The 18,784-nt window shown below is 39.9% G+C and overlaps 1 protein-coding gene and 1 pseudogene across 9 annotated transcripts in view; one reads left to right on the top strand and one right to left on the bottom strand.

The window, feature by feature from the left end:
* Positions 1–18,784, bottom strand: part of NUP153 (nucleoporin 153) — a 92,049-nt gene that overhangs the window by 58,346 nt on the left and 14,919 nt on the right. For 7 of the 9 annotated variants that reach the window (XM_049654998.1, XM_049655002.1, XM_049654999.1 and 4 more), the window contains one exon: positions 3,477–3,702. The exons of 1 other annotated variant lie outside the window; for it this stretch is intronic. In XM_049654998.1, the coding sequence (XP_049510955.1) occupies positions 3,477–3,702 (226 nt within the window). Of the gene's footprint in view, positions 1–3,476; positions 3,703–5,096; positions 6,748–18,784 lie in introns of those variants that run through there. One more of the 9 variants, XM_049655004.1, reaches the window with a different exon arrangement.
* LOC125939537 (60S ribosomal protein L31-like) lies at positions 4,512–5,099 on the top strand (annotated as a pseudogene).

The raw sequence follows: 18,784 nt of genomic DNA, 5'->3' as shown, positions 1-18,784 counted from the left end.
GAATTAGTGTGGGAACAGAGAAAACAAGATCAGCCATAGTTGGCTGTCTTCAAAGATGGGTAATGGGTACACAGGTGTTCTTTGCAGTAGTCTCCTTATTATGCAGTTTGAAATCTTCCATAGTAATGTAAGTTTAGAAGTTACTCACAAAGGTCTACGTGTACCATACACGTAACATAAAAACTACCATATGAACTTCTTAACATAATAAAATCTGAGTTACAACTGACCTTGGCAAACCACTGAATAAATCCCATTAATGAAAAATACAAACACAGACAAAAAAGAACTGTACAGATGTAAAATGAGAAACACTATCTCACACCTGAACTAAATTAATTCTTCAAGTTAGTTAATCCTCATAAGCATGGTCATTAGGATGGAAAAGAGAGTGTCTATCACTGTGGATATAGGCTAGGGAACACAGAAGTCTATAATGAAAAAAGAGAAGCTGGGGTTCCCTTCAATGTCCAGGGGGAAAAATGAGATAGCAGCACTCAGCTTAGACCTACTAGGTAAAGCCTCAAGGTTGTTGTTGGTAATAATAGATTTGAAAGAAATCTGTCTAGGTGTAGATACTAAAACTTCCTAAGTTATTCTAATAAAAATAAGCAAACATTTAAAAATTAAGCCAAATCAAGTATTACTAAGAAAATTTAGATACGTCATTTCTCCACAGTGAGAATCATTCTTACAGGCCCATTTCACTCTCACTAGGTTTCACTACAAGCATACCAGGCAGGAAAATACATTACTACAACCACCTAAATTAATAGGCCATACACACCAATTGTTTAGGCAATACAAGACTTTAACACAGAGTTAGAAAACTTTTATAATTATAAATAAGTTAAAACATGTAACGAAAGAAAAATCTATATACAGAAAGAAATATATACAAAGAGATAAACTGGACTTCAACAAAATTAAAAACTTTTGTGCTTCAAAGGACACCATCAAAGGGCGCCTGGGTGGCTCAGTTGGTTGAATGTCTGACTCTTCATTTTGGCTCGGGTCATCATCTCGGTTTGTGAGTTTGAGCCCCGCACTGGGCTCTGTGCTGACAGTACGCAGCCTGCTTGGGATTCTCTCTATCTCTGCCCCCTCCCCTGCTCACCGCTCTCTCTCTCTCTCAAAATAAATAAATAAACTTAAAAGATAAAAAAAAAAAAAAGGACACCATCAAGAAAGTAAGACAATCCACAGAATGGGGGAAAATATTTGCAAACCCTACACTGATAAGGGACTTATATCCAGAATACAGAATACGTAAGACCTCTTCTCAATCAACAACCGAAAGACAAAGAGCCCAATTAAAAATGGAAAAGGGGGGTGTGAACACCCATTTCTCCAAAGATACACAGCCAATGAGCACATGGTAAGATGCTCAGTATTGTCAGCACAGAAATGCAAATCAAAACCACTATGAGATTATCACTTCAACCTACTAGAAGAGATTTAATAAAAAAATTAAAGGGGTGCCTACTGGCTCGGTCAGAAGAGCATGCGGCTCTTGATCTCAGGGTCGTGAGTTCAAGCACCACGTTGGGTGCAGAGATTACTAAGAAATAAACTTCTGGGGTGCCAGGGTGGCTCAACTGGTTGAACATCTGACTCTTGATTTCAGCGCAGGTCATGATCTCAAGGTTCGTGAGTTGGAGTCCAATGTCAGGCTCTGTGCTGACAGCATGGAGCCTGCTCTCTCTCTGCCACACCCTCCCCTGCTGGTGTGCGCATGCGCTCTAAATAAACATTTTCTTTAATAAATAAATAAACTTAAAAAAAATTAAAAATGGAAAGTAAGTATTGGCGAGGGCGTAAAGAAACTGGAATCTTCATATACTGTGGGTGGGAAGGTAAGATGGTATGGCCACTTTGGAAAACAATTATTCCTCAAAACGTTAAAATTACCGTATGACCCAGCAATTCTACTCCTACGTGTACACCCAAGAGAAAACAGCCACACAAAAACTTGCACATGAATGTTCATGGCAGCAATACTCATAATATTCAAAAAGTGGAAATAACCCAAATGTCCATTAACTGAGTGGATACACAAAATAATCCACACCACAGAATATTGCCTGGCAATAAAATGGAATAAAGTTCTGACACACACTGTGACACAGATGAACCTTGAAAAACATGCTGAGTGAAGTAATCCAGACACATAGGACCACATATTCAAGGACTCCCTTTATATGAAATGACCAGTACAGGCAAATCTATAGAGACAGATCAGTGGTTGTCTGGGATGGACAGTGACTATTCATGAGAATAGATTTTTTGGGAGAGAAGTGGGGGTGAGAGGGATGGTGAGGAAAATGTCCTAAAACTGACTGTGGTGATAGCTGAAAAACTGCGAATATATTTAAAACCACTGAATTGTACACTTTTTTTTAATGTTTATTTATTTTTGAGAGACAGAGAGAGCACAAGTGGAGTAGGGGCAGAGACAGACGAGTCAGAGTCCAAAGCCAGCACCGGGCTCCGAGCTGTCAGCACAGAGCCCAATGCAGCGCTCGAACTCACGAGCTATGAGATCATGACCTGAGCCTTAGTTGGACACTTAACCAACAGAGCCACCCAGGCACCGCCCCCAGGGTTTTTGAGTACACTTGACAACAATATTACGTCAGTTTCAGGTATATAATATAGCGGTTCAACAAGTTTATACTTTATGCTATGCCCACATGTGTAGCTACCATCTGTCAACACACAACTCTATCCCACTATCACTGACTGTACTCCTTAGGCTGTGCCCTTTATTCCCATGACTTATTCCATAACTAGAAGCCTGTTATCTCCCACTCCCCTTCCCCCCTTGTGCCCATTCCCCCAATTCCCCTCTCCTCTGGCAACCATCAGCTTCTTCTCTGTATTTATAGTTCTGATTCTGTTTTCTGTTTGTTTATGCATTTGTTTTTTTAGACTCCACATGAATGAGATCATTCGACGTTTGTCCTTCTCATTTCTCTGACTTATTTCACTTAGCATAATACCCTTTAGGTCCATCCATGTTTTTGCAAATGGCACGATCCCCTCTTGTTTATAGTTGCTTACTATTCCTGAGCATGTGTGTGTGTGTGTGTGTGTGCATGTGTGTATTCCACATCTTCCTCACCCATCATCTATCTTAGTACCAGGACCTATTCTAATGGTTTCACATTTACTTTTTTCAAACCAATTTATGAAGATACTGAGAGAAAACAGATTCTCTTGTCCGAAGCCACAGGACAGTCTGTAAAATTCAAAGTCCAAATCTAACACCAGAGACTGCACTCTTAAATGATTTATCAGCCTCCCTTAATAAACAAAAAGCTGGTAAGTGACTCATTTGAACCTGATCATCACCCTCCTCCTACATGGTTTATGTACTACCCAATTAGATTTACCACAGCCAAGTAATATAAAGATATTTAAAATTAAGGCATGAAAACCTATCGCTCATAACAAAATATTCACATTCTGTGTACCTTCTGTATTACTGACTGTGGGCTCGGGAGTGATTCTCCCATCATGAATATTAGAGCTCTCCTCATCGGCATATATCAGATGATCATCTTCTCTATTTTCCGGCCACTGTGGTACCTCTCTTGTGTCTGTTGAGCAGCTGCACACATCTTCATTCTTGTTGAAGTATCTTTGTAGCCATCCTGGCACAATATTCTTAACAGATTCTGTAACCCTGCTAAGAATGCCCTGTTGGAGGGAGAAATACATAAGGCAGTTTTAGAAATTTATCTTTCCACATTAGTACTTACACAAAGCCCTACCAAGCAAAACACAACTACTTCCAAAGTTTCCTAAAGTTCAGACACTTGAGTTACGCCAAAATAATGGTATTTTACAATTCTACAGACATTAAGAAATTCCTATTTTTTTCTTTCTTCCATACCCATGAATCAATAACTGCCCCCAAAAGGCCTTATCATTCTAATCTTTAAAAAAAACTCCAACAGGGGGCGCCTGGGTGGCGCAGTCGGTTAAGCGTCCGACTTCAGCCAGGTCACGATCTCACGGTCCGTGAGTTCGAGCCCCGCGTCAGGCTCTGGGCTGATGGCTCGGAGCCTGGAGCCTGTTTCCGATTCTGTGTCTCCCTCTCTCTCTCTGCCCCTCCCCCGTTCATGCTCTGTCTCTCTCTGTCCCAAAAATAAATAAAAAAAAAACGTTGAAAAAAAAAAAAATTAAAAAAAAAAAAAAAAACTCCAACAGGCAGGGTACCCGGGTGGCTTAGCTGGTTAAGCACCTGACTCTGGATTTCGACTTAGGTAATGATCTCACAGTTTGTGAGATCGAGCCCTACATCGGGCTCTGCACTGACAGTACAGAGCCTGCTTGGGATTTCTCTCTCTGCCCCTCCCCTGCTTGCTCACTCTCTCTCTCTCTCTCTCTCTCTCTCTCTCAAAATAAACACTTAAAAAAATACTTTATTAAAAAAATACAATTAAAAAAAACTCCCAACAGGCCATCAAATAAGCCCATACATTTCAGATTAAGTAATGAGATAATGCACTAAAATGTTACAATCCCAGGGAAAGGCATCCATTTTGATTCCAGCATATTAAAAGCAGCAACACTTCCTCTCCAAACAGGACCTGGCAGAATGGCTTCCTCAAGGAAGGGTGGCAAAAAGAAGGGCCATTCTGCCATCAAAAAGGTAGTGACCAGAGAATACACCATCAATATTCATAGGAGCATCCATGGAATGAGTTTCAAGAAGTGTGCTCCTTGTGCACTCAGAGATCTGGAAATCTGCCATGAAGGAGATAGGAACTCCAGATGTGTGCACGGACACCAGGGTCAACAAAGGTGTCCGGACCAAAGGAATAAGGAATGTGCCATACCGTATCCATGTGCAGTTGTCCAGAAAACATACCAAGGATGAAGATTCACCAAACAAGCTCAATACACTGGTTATCTATGTACCTGTCACCACTTTCAAAAAAAAAGCAATACCTTCAACAGTTTCTGCAATTGTTTTATTGCACATTAAGATAAAAAATTTGAATATAAATGAGTTTTTTTAAGACAAGGAGGAACATAACTAATCCAACATAGTAAATTGAATAAATAATCTAAGATTTTGGGGGCACCTGGTTGGCTCGGTCGGTAAGCATCTGACTCTTGATTTCAGCTCAGGTCATGATCTCCTGGTTTGTGAGTTCCAACCCTGCGCGGGGCTGTGTCGCTAGTAGCACGGAGCCTGCTTGGGATTCTGTCTCCCTTTCGCTCTGCCCTTCTCCTGTGAGCACACGTGCACGCGCTCTTTCTTTCTCTCAAAAGTAAGATATTTCTGATGGGAAAATTTTGTTACATCAAAGGTTGTCAGAAGATCTGAGGAATTAACTTTATTATGACAACTTTTAAAGGGAGAAAAAACGTGTGGTATAACAACAGTATTATTAACATTCATTGTAGCTTTGCTATGTACCAGGCCCTGTTCTAAGCAGTTTAGACATATTAAATGTAATCCTCACAATAATTTTATGAAGCTGGCATTAATAATGTCACTTACGGACGAAAAGAGACAGTGTAGTTTAAAGTAACTTACCTAAGGTACAAACAACTACTACGGTTTATCTAGGATAAAGTGAAAGGATGGGCTTTGGGATTGATAGGACCTAGGATAAAATTTGAGTACTTCCCGGTACTTTGATTTACTCTAGGTAAAATAACAATAATACCCTTCCTACTCTTACCTGAGAGAGAATTATAATGAAAATCAAATGAAATAAAGTGAAAGTACTTCACAATTTACAAAATATAACAGAAACATATACTGATAATCTTATTACTAATGAGGAAGAAAAAGCCAGCAGAAACAAACTGGGGTGAGATAACCAATTTTAGGCAACAATTTCCTTCATAAAGTACCATTTGTGGGGCTTCAGGGAAAGAATCACAGGAGGAAAAACATGAATTGGCAGGTACAAAAAACAATAGTTAAAAATCACGGCAGAATAGATAAATCTACTCTGAAAGCTAACCCAAGACAAAGAGGCCTTGAAAAATCCTGTCAACAGAAAAGACTGATACAGGCACTTGAACAATATTTTCTCTACTGTATGAAAAGTATAGCTAACCACTGGGAAATATGTAATTATTTTTCCATGTATTCTCCAAACAGAAATTTTGAACCACTCTACAACAATGTAAGCTCTCTAGTAACACATGAAGCCAACAGTCCTATAAAATACTCACTACTGGAAACACAGATTCACTGTTCCCCTTCTCAGTACTGTAACTCAGTATTAGTTATTCAGAAGGATTATCTATCTACATCCAGGATTTAGCATTTATAAAAATATACATAATATTTATTATTTTACTTATTACCTATACTTAAATATTTATTTACCACCTCCCTACATATTTCAAAAGATCTGAAGAGGCTTACAAAATATAAACATAACACTGTTTAAATAAGACTTGAAAAAAGACACATACTTGATAGAGGCAGTAAGTTACCTGAAGCAGTGATAGCAAGAATTTAATGTAGAATAAATTTTTTGTGAATTTCTAAGGTGTTAGGCTACTAAAAATACCAGAGATCCTCTGTGATCCCTACTCACTTAGGGAGGCAAGCACAGGGGCACCTGGGTGGTTCAGCTCATTAAGCATGCAACTTCGGCTCGGGGTGTGATCCCACGGTTCGGAGTTCAAGCCCCGAGTTGGGCTCTATGCTGACCGTGCCCCAAGCCTGCTTGGGATTCTCATTCTCTCTCTCTCTCTCTCTCTGCCCCCCCCCCCACACACACTCACTCACTCTCTCTGTCCTCCCCACTCTCTCTCTCTCAAGATAAATGAAAATTTTATTTAAAAGAAAGTACAGAACAGCAACATTACACCATCATTCGCCGAAGGTCACTTTTGCGGCAGCATTAGGTATTGTGGAGAATAATCAAACAAAACTGAACAGTCAAAATGGATAAAATAAATCTCATTCACTAAAGCTCTTAAAGTTTGCTTAGATACTTCTCTTTTTCTAAATCAAAATTTAACCAATGTGTCTGGTCACAGCCCACAGCAGCGTTAGTGTAAGAACATTACAGTGAGAGAGGGCTTACTGATGGCACAATGAGGGACGGCATGGAGACCTTGGCAGAAACAAGAAACACAGGTGATAAAACTGACCTGGAACCATTATAAAAAACCAGCATCCCTAACTTCAACATACCGGTGTAGGGTAAATGGCCCCTAAGGCAACAAAAAGAATTAAGCTCAGTATACCCTAGCACAGTGGTTCCCAAAGTGTGGTCCCTTTGCCAGTAATCTCAGCGTCACCTCACACCCTGCCCCACAGCCCTACTAAACCGGGCTCACCTGTTTAACAAACCCTCCCAAATGAGTCTAACGTACGCTCAAGTTTGAGAGCCACCATTCTAGTTAGAGAGACTCGGAAATTAGATGCATTTCAAGAAATTACAATACATTTTAGAGAAAAGGTCCCTCTGTAAGAGGGGAATAAAAATTATGTATACTTAACTCCTAACAGTTATCTGGAAAACATATGTATGTGGAGCATAGTCGTACAGTAACTAAGATATATCAGAAGATATTTTAAAATTAATCAGAAAAACAAATCTTACAGTGGACTGTGAACATAAGGCAGCTTATTTCTAGAACTATTTCCCCAGTCATTCCCCCAACTGTAGCCATGGTTTTTACCTCTTCTATTATTAATGGGTTTTTTTCTATCCATTCATTTCTCCAAAATAAATTCAGCTCTTCCTACACAATACACTCTATCAAATCACAGATTTGATGTTGTACTGGTCTTCACTTGTTCTTCCCTCGCTCATTCTCGATGGGCTGGCCCACCAAACTGGCTTCTGGTAGGAATGGCCCATGAGAGACTAGGGGATACTAGATATCAATGGAATGCAGAGAAGACAATTCTTTCTTGCGCGCCCTCTCTGCTCAAGGGCCCCATCTCTAAAGCTGCAGCTCCAGCCAGGTGGGCCCCACCCCCTGCACTCCAGGTACACCATTTCTTCCTTAATCCCTCCAGTCCTCGGCAGAGTGGCAGCCTCCCGCTGCTGCTAGTTGCCAGTATTTACTCCTTTAACCGCCCACATATCTCAAAGCAGACTCTTCCTTAAAGATATTTCAGTTGAACATCTGGAGTGAACGAACGGTTTCTTGCAGGGCCCCCTAACTGATAAAGCAGTGCTACTTGTTAATTTTTTTTTTCTAATGAACATGAAAATGAAAAAGTCCATGTAGCCTTAGCAACAAAGGAACACACATACAACACTCATAATACTCAAAAGTTTAGTCCAATCTTTATCTCTGTAAAATATTTGAGAATGTTATCCAACTTACATAGGTAAATGCACGTGTTATTTTGTTCATTCAATTCATTCAATCGATACTTACTGATGGCACACTACATGTCAGGCAAGGAACAGTGGGGAGCAACAGAAACGAGTTCCTGCTCTCCGAGAACTTAGTAAATATAATAGGAAAACAACATGGTGATTCTGTGCTATGAACAAAAATTAAGCAGCGAAGCAGAAGGGGATAGGTATTTTACATAAGCAAAGACCTAGCCATGCAAACTTCTGGTAAACGACGACAGAGTAAACAAAAAGGGCAAAGTCTTAAATACAGTACTGTCCTTGGCACATGCCTTCTAAGTTTCTGGTAAACTTATTAATAAATACAAAATCTAATAAGCCTTAAATAACTATTAAAAACTTTAAAAATTCCTCTTTAATCATATGTGTGTGCATGTGTATGGATGGGAATGTATGTGCAATACTTTGTTCTGTAACTTATATATCTAGTCACTATACAAGGACTAAAACAGTGGATCTCAAATTACAGTCTTCAAACCAGCAGCACTGATGTCACCTTTGAGCAAGTTAGAAATGCAAATGTCTTTTAACAAGCTCCTGAGGTGATTCTCATGCAAATTAAAGTTTGAGAACCAGGGTACTAAAATCACCTAAAACTCAAAGACTGTGTTCCCAATTAAGGCTACGGAAAACATAGCTGGCCAGTAAGTTGAACTACAACATAAAGTTTTACCTAAAAGACCACCCTATTTCCATGATTATCTCATTATGGAATATTATCATACCTTTATACCAATTTTGTAAATATCTACCTTATAATATCAGCTCTGAAAAATCAAACAAGCAGTAAACATAAAAGCCTACCTTTGCATCTGTTTTATTTCCACTTCTTTACAGTTAATAACCAGCTATTAGATATTACAATTTTTAAAAACTGCTAGGAAAAATATAAATCTGATTATGCTCAGAACTGGAGAGACTATAAAGAGCTAAGGGACTTTGTCTATCAAACAGACTTGGAGAGATACTTTCCTGCCTGGCAATTTTTTTTTTAAGAGTTCTGAAGTACCAGAGGCACCTGGGTGGTTCAGTCAGTTAAGCATCCAACTCTTGGTTTCGGCTCAGGTCATGATCTTACGGTTTGAGTTCGAGGGCCACATCAGGCTGCATCAGGCTCCATGCTGTCGGTGTGGAGCCTGCCTGAGACACACTCTCTCTCTCTCTCTCTCTCTCTCTCTCTCTCTCTCTCTCTGCGCCCCTCCCCCGTTCAGGCACATGCTCTCTCTCAAAATAAATAAACTTCAAAGAAAGTTTTTTTTTGTTTTGGACTACTAGATTCTTCAGTCACTAAGTGGAAAACTGAGAAAGGCTGAGGGAAAGAGAAAAGGAGAGAAATAGTTTTCTTATGGAAGAAAAAGCACCTCTGATGCTTTTACTAAAGAAGGTGTACATTTTCAGGAGTTCTTGAGAGAAGATGTTTCAGGTCTTTATGGAAATGTGGCACATCAGCTTCCTATATGGACCTGAAGAAAGACTGCTTTATGATACCAAGAGGAAAAAAACCCGACAGGGAAATAGAGGTACACTGAGTAAAGGTCTACTAAGGAGTGAATATGCAAGTCCTCCTTTACCGGACTAACTTCTAGACTTTCAGAGGCTTCAGTGGTAGGCAAAACTGCCACCATTATACCTGGGTATCGGAAAACCTACAGAAACCTACAGAAAACCTCTGATCCCTCACGTCTGGGACAGTCACCCCTTATATGCACCAACAGTACCCTGTACTTCCTTTATGATGGCAATTTGTCTAACAGAATGATAATTAGTCTGTCCATCCACTCCACTAGAGCATCAACTCTGTGAGGACAGACAACAGATCTGTACGGTACACAGATCAGTTGATGCACAGTTTTAATTTATCCACGACTGCGCTGCTCAACCAACCTCTTATGCCCACATAATATTCTGTGAAAAGGGGCGCCTGGGTGGCTCAGTAGGTTAAGCATCCAACCTTGGCTCAGGTCATAATCTTGTGGTTCGTGAGATCAAGCCCCACATCGGTCTCTCTGCTGTCAGCACCAAGCCCACTCCAGATCCTCTGTCTCCCTCTTCCTCTACCCCTCCCCTCCGCCCCCTCTCAAAAATATATAAACATGAAAAAATAGGTATCTTATGACAAGTTGCTAAAAAGGACTTCAGTAATTCTAGAATCCAAAAATAAGTGATAAGTTTTCTTGGTGTAATAGTTTCACCTTATTTTTTGGCACAAGAACAGACACTCAGATCAATGGAACAGAATAGAGAACCCAGAAATGGACCCACAAATGTATGGCCAACTAATCTTTGACAAAGCAGGAAAGAATATCCGATGGAATAAAGACAGTCTCTTCAGCAAGTGGTGCTGGGAAAACTGGACAACGACATGCAGAAGAATGAACCTGGACCACTTTCTTACACCAGACACAAAAATAAACTCAAAATGGATGAAAGACCTAAATGTAAGACGGGAAGCCATCAAAATCCTCGAGGAGAAAGCAGGCAAAAACCTCTTTGATCTTGGCCGCAGCAACTTCTTACTCAACACGTCTCCGGAGGCAAGGGAAACAAAAGCAAAAATGAACTACTGGGACCTCATCAAAATAAAAAGCTCTGCACAGCGAAGGAAACAATCAGCAAAACTAAAAGGCAACCGACAGAATGGGAGAAGAAATTTGGAAAAGACATATCAGATAAAGGGTTAGTATCCAAAATGTATAAAGAACTTCTCAAACTCAACACCCAAAAAACAAATAATCTAGTGAAGAAATGGGCAAAAGACATGAAGAGACACTTCTCCAAAGAAGACATCCAGATGGCCAAGCGACACATGAAAAAATGCTCAATGTCACTCATCATCAGGGAAATACAAATCAAAACCATAATGAGATACCACCTCGCACCTGCCAGAATGGCAAACATTAACAACTCAGGCAACAACAGATGTTGGCGAGGATGCGGAGAAAGAGGATCTCCTTTGTACTGTTGGTGGCAATGCAAGCTGGTGCAGCCACTCTGGAAAACAGTGTGGAGGTTCCTCAAAAGACTAAAAATAGAACTACCCTACGACCCAGCAATTGCACTACTAGGTATTTATCCAAGGGATACAGGTGTGCTGTTTCGAAGGGGCATATGCACCCCCATGTTTACAGCAGCACTATCAACAATAGCCAAAGTATGGAAAGAGCCCAAATGTCCATCGATGGATGAATGGATAAAGAAGATGTGGTATATATACACAACGGAGTATTACTCGGCAATCAAAAAGAATGAAATCTTGCCATTTGCAACTACGTGGATGAAATGGAGGGTATTATGCTAAGTGAAATCAGTCAGAGAAAGACAAATATCATATGACTTCATTCACATGAGGACTTTAAGAGACAAAACAGATGAACACAAAGGAAGGGAAACAAAAATAATATAAAAACAGGGAGGGGGACAAAACTGAAGAGACTCCTAAATATGGAAAGCAAACTGAGGGTTACCGGAGGGGTTGTAGGAGGGGGGATGGGCTAAATGGGTATGGAGCACTAAGGAATCTACTCCTGAAATCATTGTTGCACTATATGCTAATTTGTATGCAAATTAAAAAAATAAAATAAAATAAAATAAAAAAAAAAGAAAATACTATTTTTGTTGCTACACTAGTAGCCCTTCCTCCAAAAAGACAACTTGTGAAGCTAGCCAAGAGTATGGGAAAACTGAACCATCCTCTGGAATGATAAATAACACAAAGCCAATGAAATGAAGAAAAGCAGAAAGGTAGCCAAAGAAAGCAAAATTAATGAAGGGCTTAGAAAAATCAACAGAACAAATGGGGCATTAAAATCTTAAAAATACTCCTTATAACCCTGAAGTGAAGTCTGCACTAGAGAATCATAAGTAATGAACTTGTATCAAGGATTAAAAGAGTGAATCTTTAAATTTGGACTAAACTGACTGAATTTTTTTCTAAGAACTCAGGGATTTTCATGTGACAAAAATTGGCAAAACATGGCAAAAATGCCACTGATATTTACAGCAAATAATTTGGGGGCTAGAAGTAAATTCAATTCAACACTAAATGCATATCAAGCACATTCAATGTGTAAGATACTGTGACTATATTAGCTTTTCGAATTATTTTTAACCTGAGTTCAAGGATTAATGAAAGACAGTGGAGGCGGGGCAAGGCTCTTTTACCATCCTAATTCAGAACTCGTTTGTAATGAAAAAAACATTCTTTTCCTATGTATCTTTTCACCAATTTGTAACCTTAGAATAACCAGAGACATCCCTCCTACGTGGCCAATTTACCATTACTATACAGCCTTCCCTCTCCTTATATAAAGCTCTCTATTCCTATTAGGTTTTAGTTTTCTTTACTTTGGTTCTGTTAAATTCTCTTTTCTCCATGTTATCCTCTATTAAATAGTAGTAGTATTCGGATTATAAAATCCCTGTTCTCAGGTAACTTCACTGGGTCCCTAACTATAAATACCAAATATAATCCATCTTCAGTTTCAGGGTTTTGGAGCCCCTATTGCCCCAAATACACTGCTGTTTTCATTTCTATCTGCTCTTTTGGCTGCCTTTATTTTGTTAATACCTGTCACTGGCTTTTACTTAGTTTTCTTTCAGGGTTCTGTGCACACTCTCTTTACCCACTGAACTCCTGTGTCACCAAGTTCTCCTTTCCAAACTTTTTTGAAAGTCTTATGTTGTAGTTTCCCTGTTTTCCCCCTTGCTCCCTCCAAGCCCGAATGAAGAAGAACAAAGGCTAAAGAACCCAAGACTTCACATAAGACTTAAAGAATATCTAATTATATGGGGCACCTGAGTGGCTACGTCCGTTAAGCATCTGACTTCGGCTCAAGTCATGATCTCACTGTTCGTGAGTTCGAGCCTGGCATTGGGCTCTGTGCTGACAGTTCAGAGCCTGGATGCAGCCTGCCTTGGATTCTGTGTCTCCCTCCCTCTCTCTCTCTCTCTCTCTCTCTCTCTCTCTCTGCCCCTCCCCCACTAGCTCACACGCACTCTCTCTCTCAAAAATAAATGTTAAAAATTTTTTTAAAACAAATTAACGAATATCGAATTATAAAAACATTTGAAACACTAAATAGTAAAAATCTAGATGCCATTATAATCCTTCAGTTATTTCAAGTTTTGTAATATATCTATTCTAACATTACTAAATTTTAACACCTAACTTTAACACTCAGTTATTTCCACAAGGGAAAAAAGTAATGAAGTATTCAAATTCTAATACGGTTATACTGAATCTGGTTTCAATAATCTGAATTTAACCTTCAAATCTAAGCTATTATCTGTCCTATTTTACAACCTACAGATAGTCATTCAGCGGCCAAGGTTTCCCCATCCACAGTCCAAATCCTTACAGCCACTTAAAATCCACACTTTTTCCATTTCTCTTCTCAACTTCAAGAAATGAAGCCAAAAAAACCACGAGCATAAAAATTATTCTGGCTAAAAAAAATTTTTTTAACTACAACTGGCCACAAATTTCAAAAGTCCTCCTTCAAAAGTCTGCCCTAATGCAGTAAGGAGAAACATGACCTGACTTGGTCTCTTATTTTTAGTTATCCACATTATAGAGGTGGTATTCATAGATAATTAACAGTAATCAAACAAGAACAAGAAAAGGAATCCCTGAAAGACCTTTCAAACTAGCCATAGGAAACCCAATAAAGACCAAAGCAGTTTAACCCACTAAAAGTTTTATACAAGATATTGTCACTTTTCTTAAATAATCTATTTGAAAACGGGATTTAAGAGTTTACTTCTTAAATCACACTATGAAAAAGATAAGCAAAAGCAAGCAAACTGAAACATCTATACACAGGAAAAGCATTCTACCATCCTGTTTCTGATAGCAAACAGAGTAAATTGTATCTTGTAGCAAGACTTTAAATCAGGCCACCCAACACAGAAGAATCTTAAAAATATATCGCAACCAGGGCCATAAGCTAACTGCCTACAAATAAAACCATTTTTGAAAACACGAGGTCATTACATCTTCCTAATAATATTCTGTGCCTAAAGAAAATGGTTTTAATTAGTAACATCAGACCGAAGTCTTCATTTTACTTCAAACACTGGTAAGTGAATTGATAAAATATCACATACAAGGGCCTCTCATCACCAACAAAAAACCTACTATGCGCTAAGTAAGTTAATATTTGGATTTACTCTCCTATATACTTAAATGACTGGCATTTCTTGAAGGCAACATGTTCGAAAATAAGTACTCAATAAGTTTAAGTTTGGCCTCATCACCTAGTAAAAAGTCCCTAGATCCAATAAAAGCCTATTAAAGCTTGAGGTTGGGTACATAAAGGAAAAAAACCCTACTGAGAGGCAGCAAAATTCAAAGACAAACATTTATATCAAAAGGCTGTATTTAGGGGCAGCTGGGTGGCTCAGGGGATTGAGCACCCCACTCTTGATTTCGGCTCAGGTCATGATCTCGCTGTTCCTGGGATCAAGCCCGCGTTGGGCTCTGCACAGTCAGCTTAGGATTCTCTGTCTCCCTCTCTGCCCCTCCCCTGCTTATTCACTCTCTCTCAAAAATAAATAAATATTTTTTTTAAAAAGGCTGTATTTAATCACAATTTCAAATGAGTCCTTACCATATATGCCACGCCCTGCTCTAAGAGCTTTACTAATCTCATTTAACCCTCACAACAATTTTCACTTTACAGACACATAAATTAAGCAGAGAATTTAAATAACTTGTCCAAATCCTGGCAGAACAGGATTCAAACCCAGATACTCTGATTCCATTATTTTTTCCCTATCAACTATTTCCAGTTGTTTCCACTGATAGTATTTAACATCTAAGACAAAGCAGTAAAGATAAAATTAAAGCCAAAACTACTTAGTACATTCTGCAATAAGTATTTGATGTCTAAATATCCTTCCATTTCAAAACTGAGAATACTCTTTAGCCATCAGATCCCAAGTAGGACATACTTGGAAGCGGGGCATACTTGGGAGAAAGTATCATATAGAAACTACCAAACAAAAAAACCTAAACTATCATATAAACCAGGGTTAGGCAAAACATGGTCTGTGGGCCAAATTCAGCTCTTAGCCTGTTTTTATACAAGCCCCAGGCTAAGAATGATTTTTACATTTTTTAAAGGGCTGCATAAACAAAACAAACAACTTGTGGTAATAAAGCCTAAAATACTTACTATTTGGCCCTTTACAAAAAAAAGTTTGCAGACTCCTGATTTAAGCTACTAAATAAAGGGATTCCCTCCTTTTTCTAAAATAGCTAAATGCAAAAACGAACTTGTTGGAAGACAAGCTATATCCAGGTAGATAAAATGAGTGGATTCCCACAGCTCCAGACCAGAAGACAAAACCTCTTAAGCACACCCCCCTCAAAAAAGGGCAAAAATAAATAGTGCCCTCTCACCAGGAGGTGGCAGTAGATTCTTCCAGAGGCAAGGTTCTGGTTTGCCCATGGGCTCAGGTTTTTTGTGGTTACTACTAAGAAAAGCTTGAGCTCTCCAGAGCTGACTTCCTGGGCCTGACAATCTGCACAAGAAGTGGGAAAGGCGACTGAAGCGGGGACAAAAACTAACCACGTCTTCTTTCAGTGATCTGTTCACTCCCAACTAGAAAAATGACACCATTTCCTAAATGCATCTGGGCTGAGTTAAGGAGGACAGAAGGCAAGCGAAAATGATCGACTTACATTATTCAGGGCTGTTCTTCATTTTTGCTTCTATAATTCTTTAAGTAACTGCCCTTCAGTTAGTTGAGTCAGAAAACGGATTTCTGTCTCCAAACTTCAAGCAAGATGGCATTTTAAAGATCAGAAGTTAAAAGGAAAAAATGTAATCTTTAGATGTATCTTAGCAGAGCTAACTGAGAAGTCAAAACAGGAAATTACAAGTCAGATGAACACACGCAAAAGTTGCAGGTACTGCCTGACCACACAAGCTAATTGGCCTGCCAGGCGATGGCAAACATCCACGACAGTGCCAGACCTCCCGTTCTTATGCCAACCCTCTACTACACAACCCAAAACTTCATTTTTGCCCAGAAACCCGTGGACATTTAATCAAATAACATTAGTATAAAACATGCCATGTCATGAAGCTCCTTGCTATTCATGATGACTCAGCAGCTGCTGCAAAACATAGAGGTGACAGACAACGTAAGACAGCAGACAGCCAGCAGGCAGTCTACAAGTCCACAAAAGTTCCAGTAAGGACTAAGGACAGTTTTTATTTTTAGATTGTTAAAAATTGAGCATCTGTATACTCCTGCATACTTTTCTTTGGTGTTTTCTGCCAATATTAAGTAACACCTGCCGTGCTGATCAAGAAACCCCCAAACATCTTTAATCCCAATTCAAAAGCTAAAATGTATTTTCTTTTTCAATTAAATGGCTAGGGCAAGGGGTGCCTGTGTGGCTCAGTCGGTGAAGCGCCCGACTTCAACTCTGGTCATGATCTCGCAGTTTGCGAGTTCAAGCCCCACATAGGGCTCTGTGCTGACAGCTCAGGGCCTGAAGCCTGCTTCTGTGTCTCCTCCTCTCTCTGCCCCTCCCCCATTGCCGCTCCTCCAGTGTGCGCTTGCGCGCGCGCGCGCGCGCGCTCTCTCTCTCTCTCTCTCTCTCAAAAATAAATAAACATTAAAAAAATGTTTTCAAATGGCTAGGGCAAGAAGCTGGAAGTATTTTAGATAAGGGGAAAAGATAAATTATCAAGGTCTTAAAACTACACAGCCTAAAATCACATCCGATCTAAGGCAATCTGGATCATAAGTATTATGTTGTTAAGGCATCATTCCCCCAAATTAGTTTATCTTAAGTACATTTAAAAATAAGCTGTGATTGTAACATTTGCCACCTGGAATATATTAACTCCTTTTTAAACTCTGTCCAGATCATCCAATACATGTACTTAAAACATCTCATTTTTTATATAGTAACTTTGTTGTAAGAAGATCTGAGAACTCAAAGACATTTATTCTTCAAGAGAAACAGAAAGCATGTGTGTCTAACTTCCATTCTACAAAAGGATTAGGTTAAATGGCCAGGCGTGTGACCTGAATTCTAATCTTAAATTTGCCTGCAATACCCCACCCCTGTTCCTCACAAAGAAATTTAAAAAACGGCCCTTTCTGTATACATCTGGGGGAAACCTACTGGGAGGTAAAAGTAATGTCACGACTTCTAGCCATTAGCTACTTAAAATTATAAACCACAATTTTTACTATTAAAAAATTTCCCCCCAATTTTACTTTTAAAAATTTGCGTTTTAGTGGTACAATTTAACATCATCACCAAACATGTTAAAATATTCAATACCACCATCACCCAAAATAAAGCAATCTAGGAATTCTACCTTTAATAGGATGCAACAAGTTACCAGACCCTTTCCCCATACTTTTGACAGCCTTAAGACAAACACCTGCACCTTAGCCTCACTGTCAAATTTTATACATGACTTTTATTAAAATAATTTTTTAACATTTTCCTATTCAATTCCCATGATAAACAAATAAGTTTTTTAAAATAATATTTTCTCAAAATCAAATGTATCGTTTACAATTAGGATAAACTCCTTTTCATACTTCAAACACCCATGAGTGCACAAGGTGGTTAATGAGAAGACCACCAACATTCCTGGGTGTCAAAAGTACCTTAAACTTCTAGAATACGCCCCGTAATATTAAAATATTTCGTGCATGAGATCAGAACTGGAGTCCCGGTCAACTGTGCGTAACAGCCAGTTCTAGCCTCCAAAATAAAATGGGGGGTGGGGAGGGAGTGGATAGAAGAGGAGAGGGAAGAGTCTCGCAGCGGAGAAAAGACGTAAGGGTGGAGAGGGACTTTCAAAATGCCCCAGGACCTAGGTAACTATCATCCGGTTATGGGAGAGGGGGGGAAAAATCTAAGTGGATGCTCTCAGATCGAAGGACACCGGCAGGGGAGACGCGGAATTAATTAATAGCATGAAACAAAGTTATTTCACTTTCTGTGTAACAGCGCCCCATCCCCACCCCCGGGTGCCTTGGAAGCGGACTGCCTGGGACAGCCCCCTCCCCACACAAACTGAAACGCGGGAGACTAGAAAACAGCAAGCGTATGGGCCTCCAGCCACATCTCTTCCTTTCTCCCTGGAGAGGACGTGAGTAATACCCTCAAACCCCCCAATCCCCGCCAAAACCGAAAGAAATGCGCGCAACGTGGGCCTAGAATTTCTGTTCCCGCCCTGCGCCTGTCTGGGGAAGCCCCTGGCCCAGAAGATCGGGGAGAGGCGGCCCGAACCACACGTGTGTGCCGCAAAGATGGGCCTGTCTCAGCCCACTTCCCGTCGCCACTCCGGCGGCCTGAGATCCCGCCGCCTGGCTCGGGCCTTTCCTCGGGCCCTAGCGTCCGCTCCACGTGGGGCACCAGGGCCCCACGCCGCCTGTCCCCT

This window comes from Panthera uncia (genome assembly GCF_023721935.1).
Source record: "Panthera uncia isolate 11264 chromosome B2 unlocalized genomic scaffold, Puncia_PCG_1.0 HiC_scaffold_25, whole genome shotgun sequence".
Lineage (NCBI taxonomy): Eukaryota > Metazoa > Chordata > Mammalia > Carnivora > Felidae > Panthera > Panthera uncia.
Note: the sequence above shows the minus strand (reverse complement) of the source record. Positions and strands in the feature narration are given on the sequence as shown.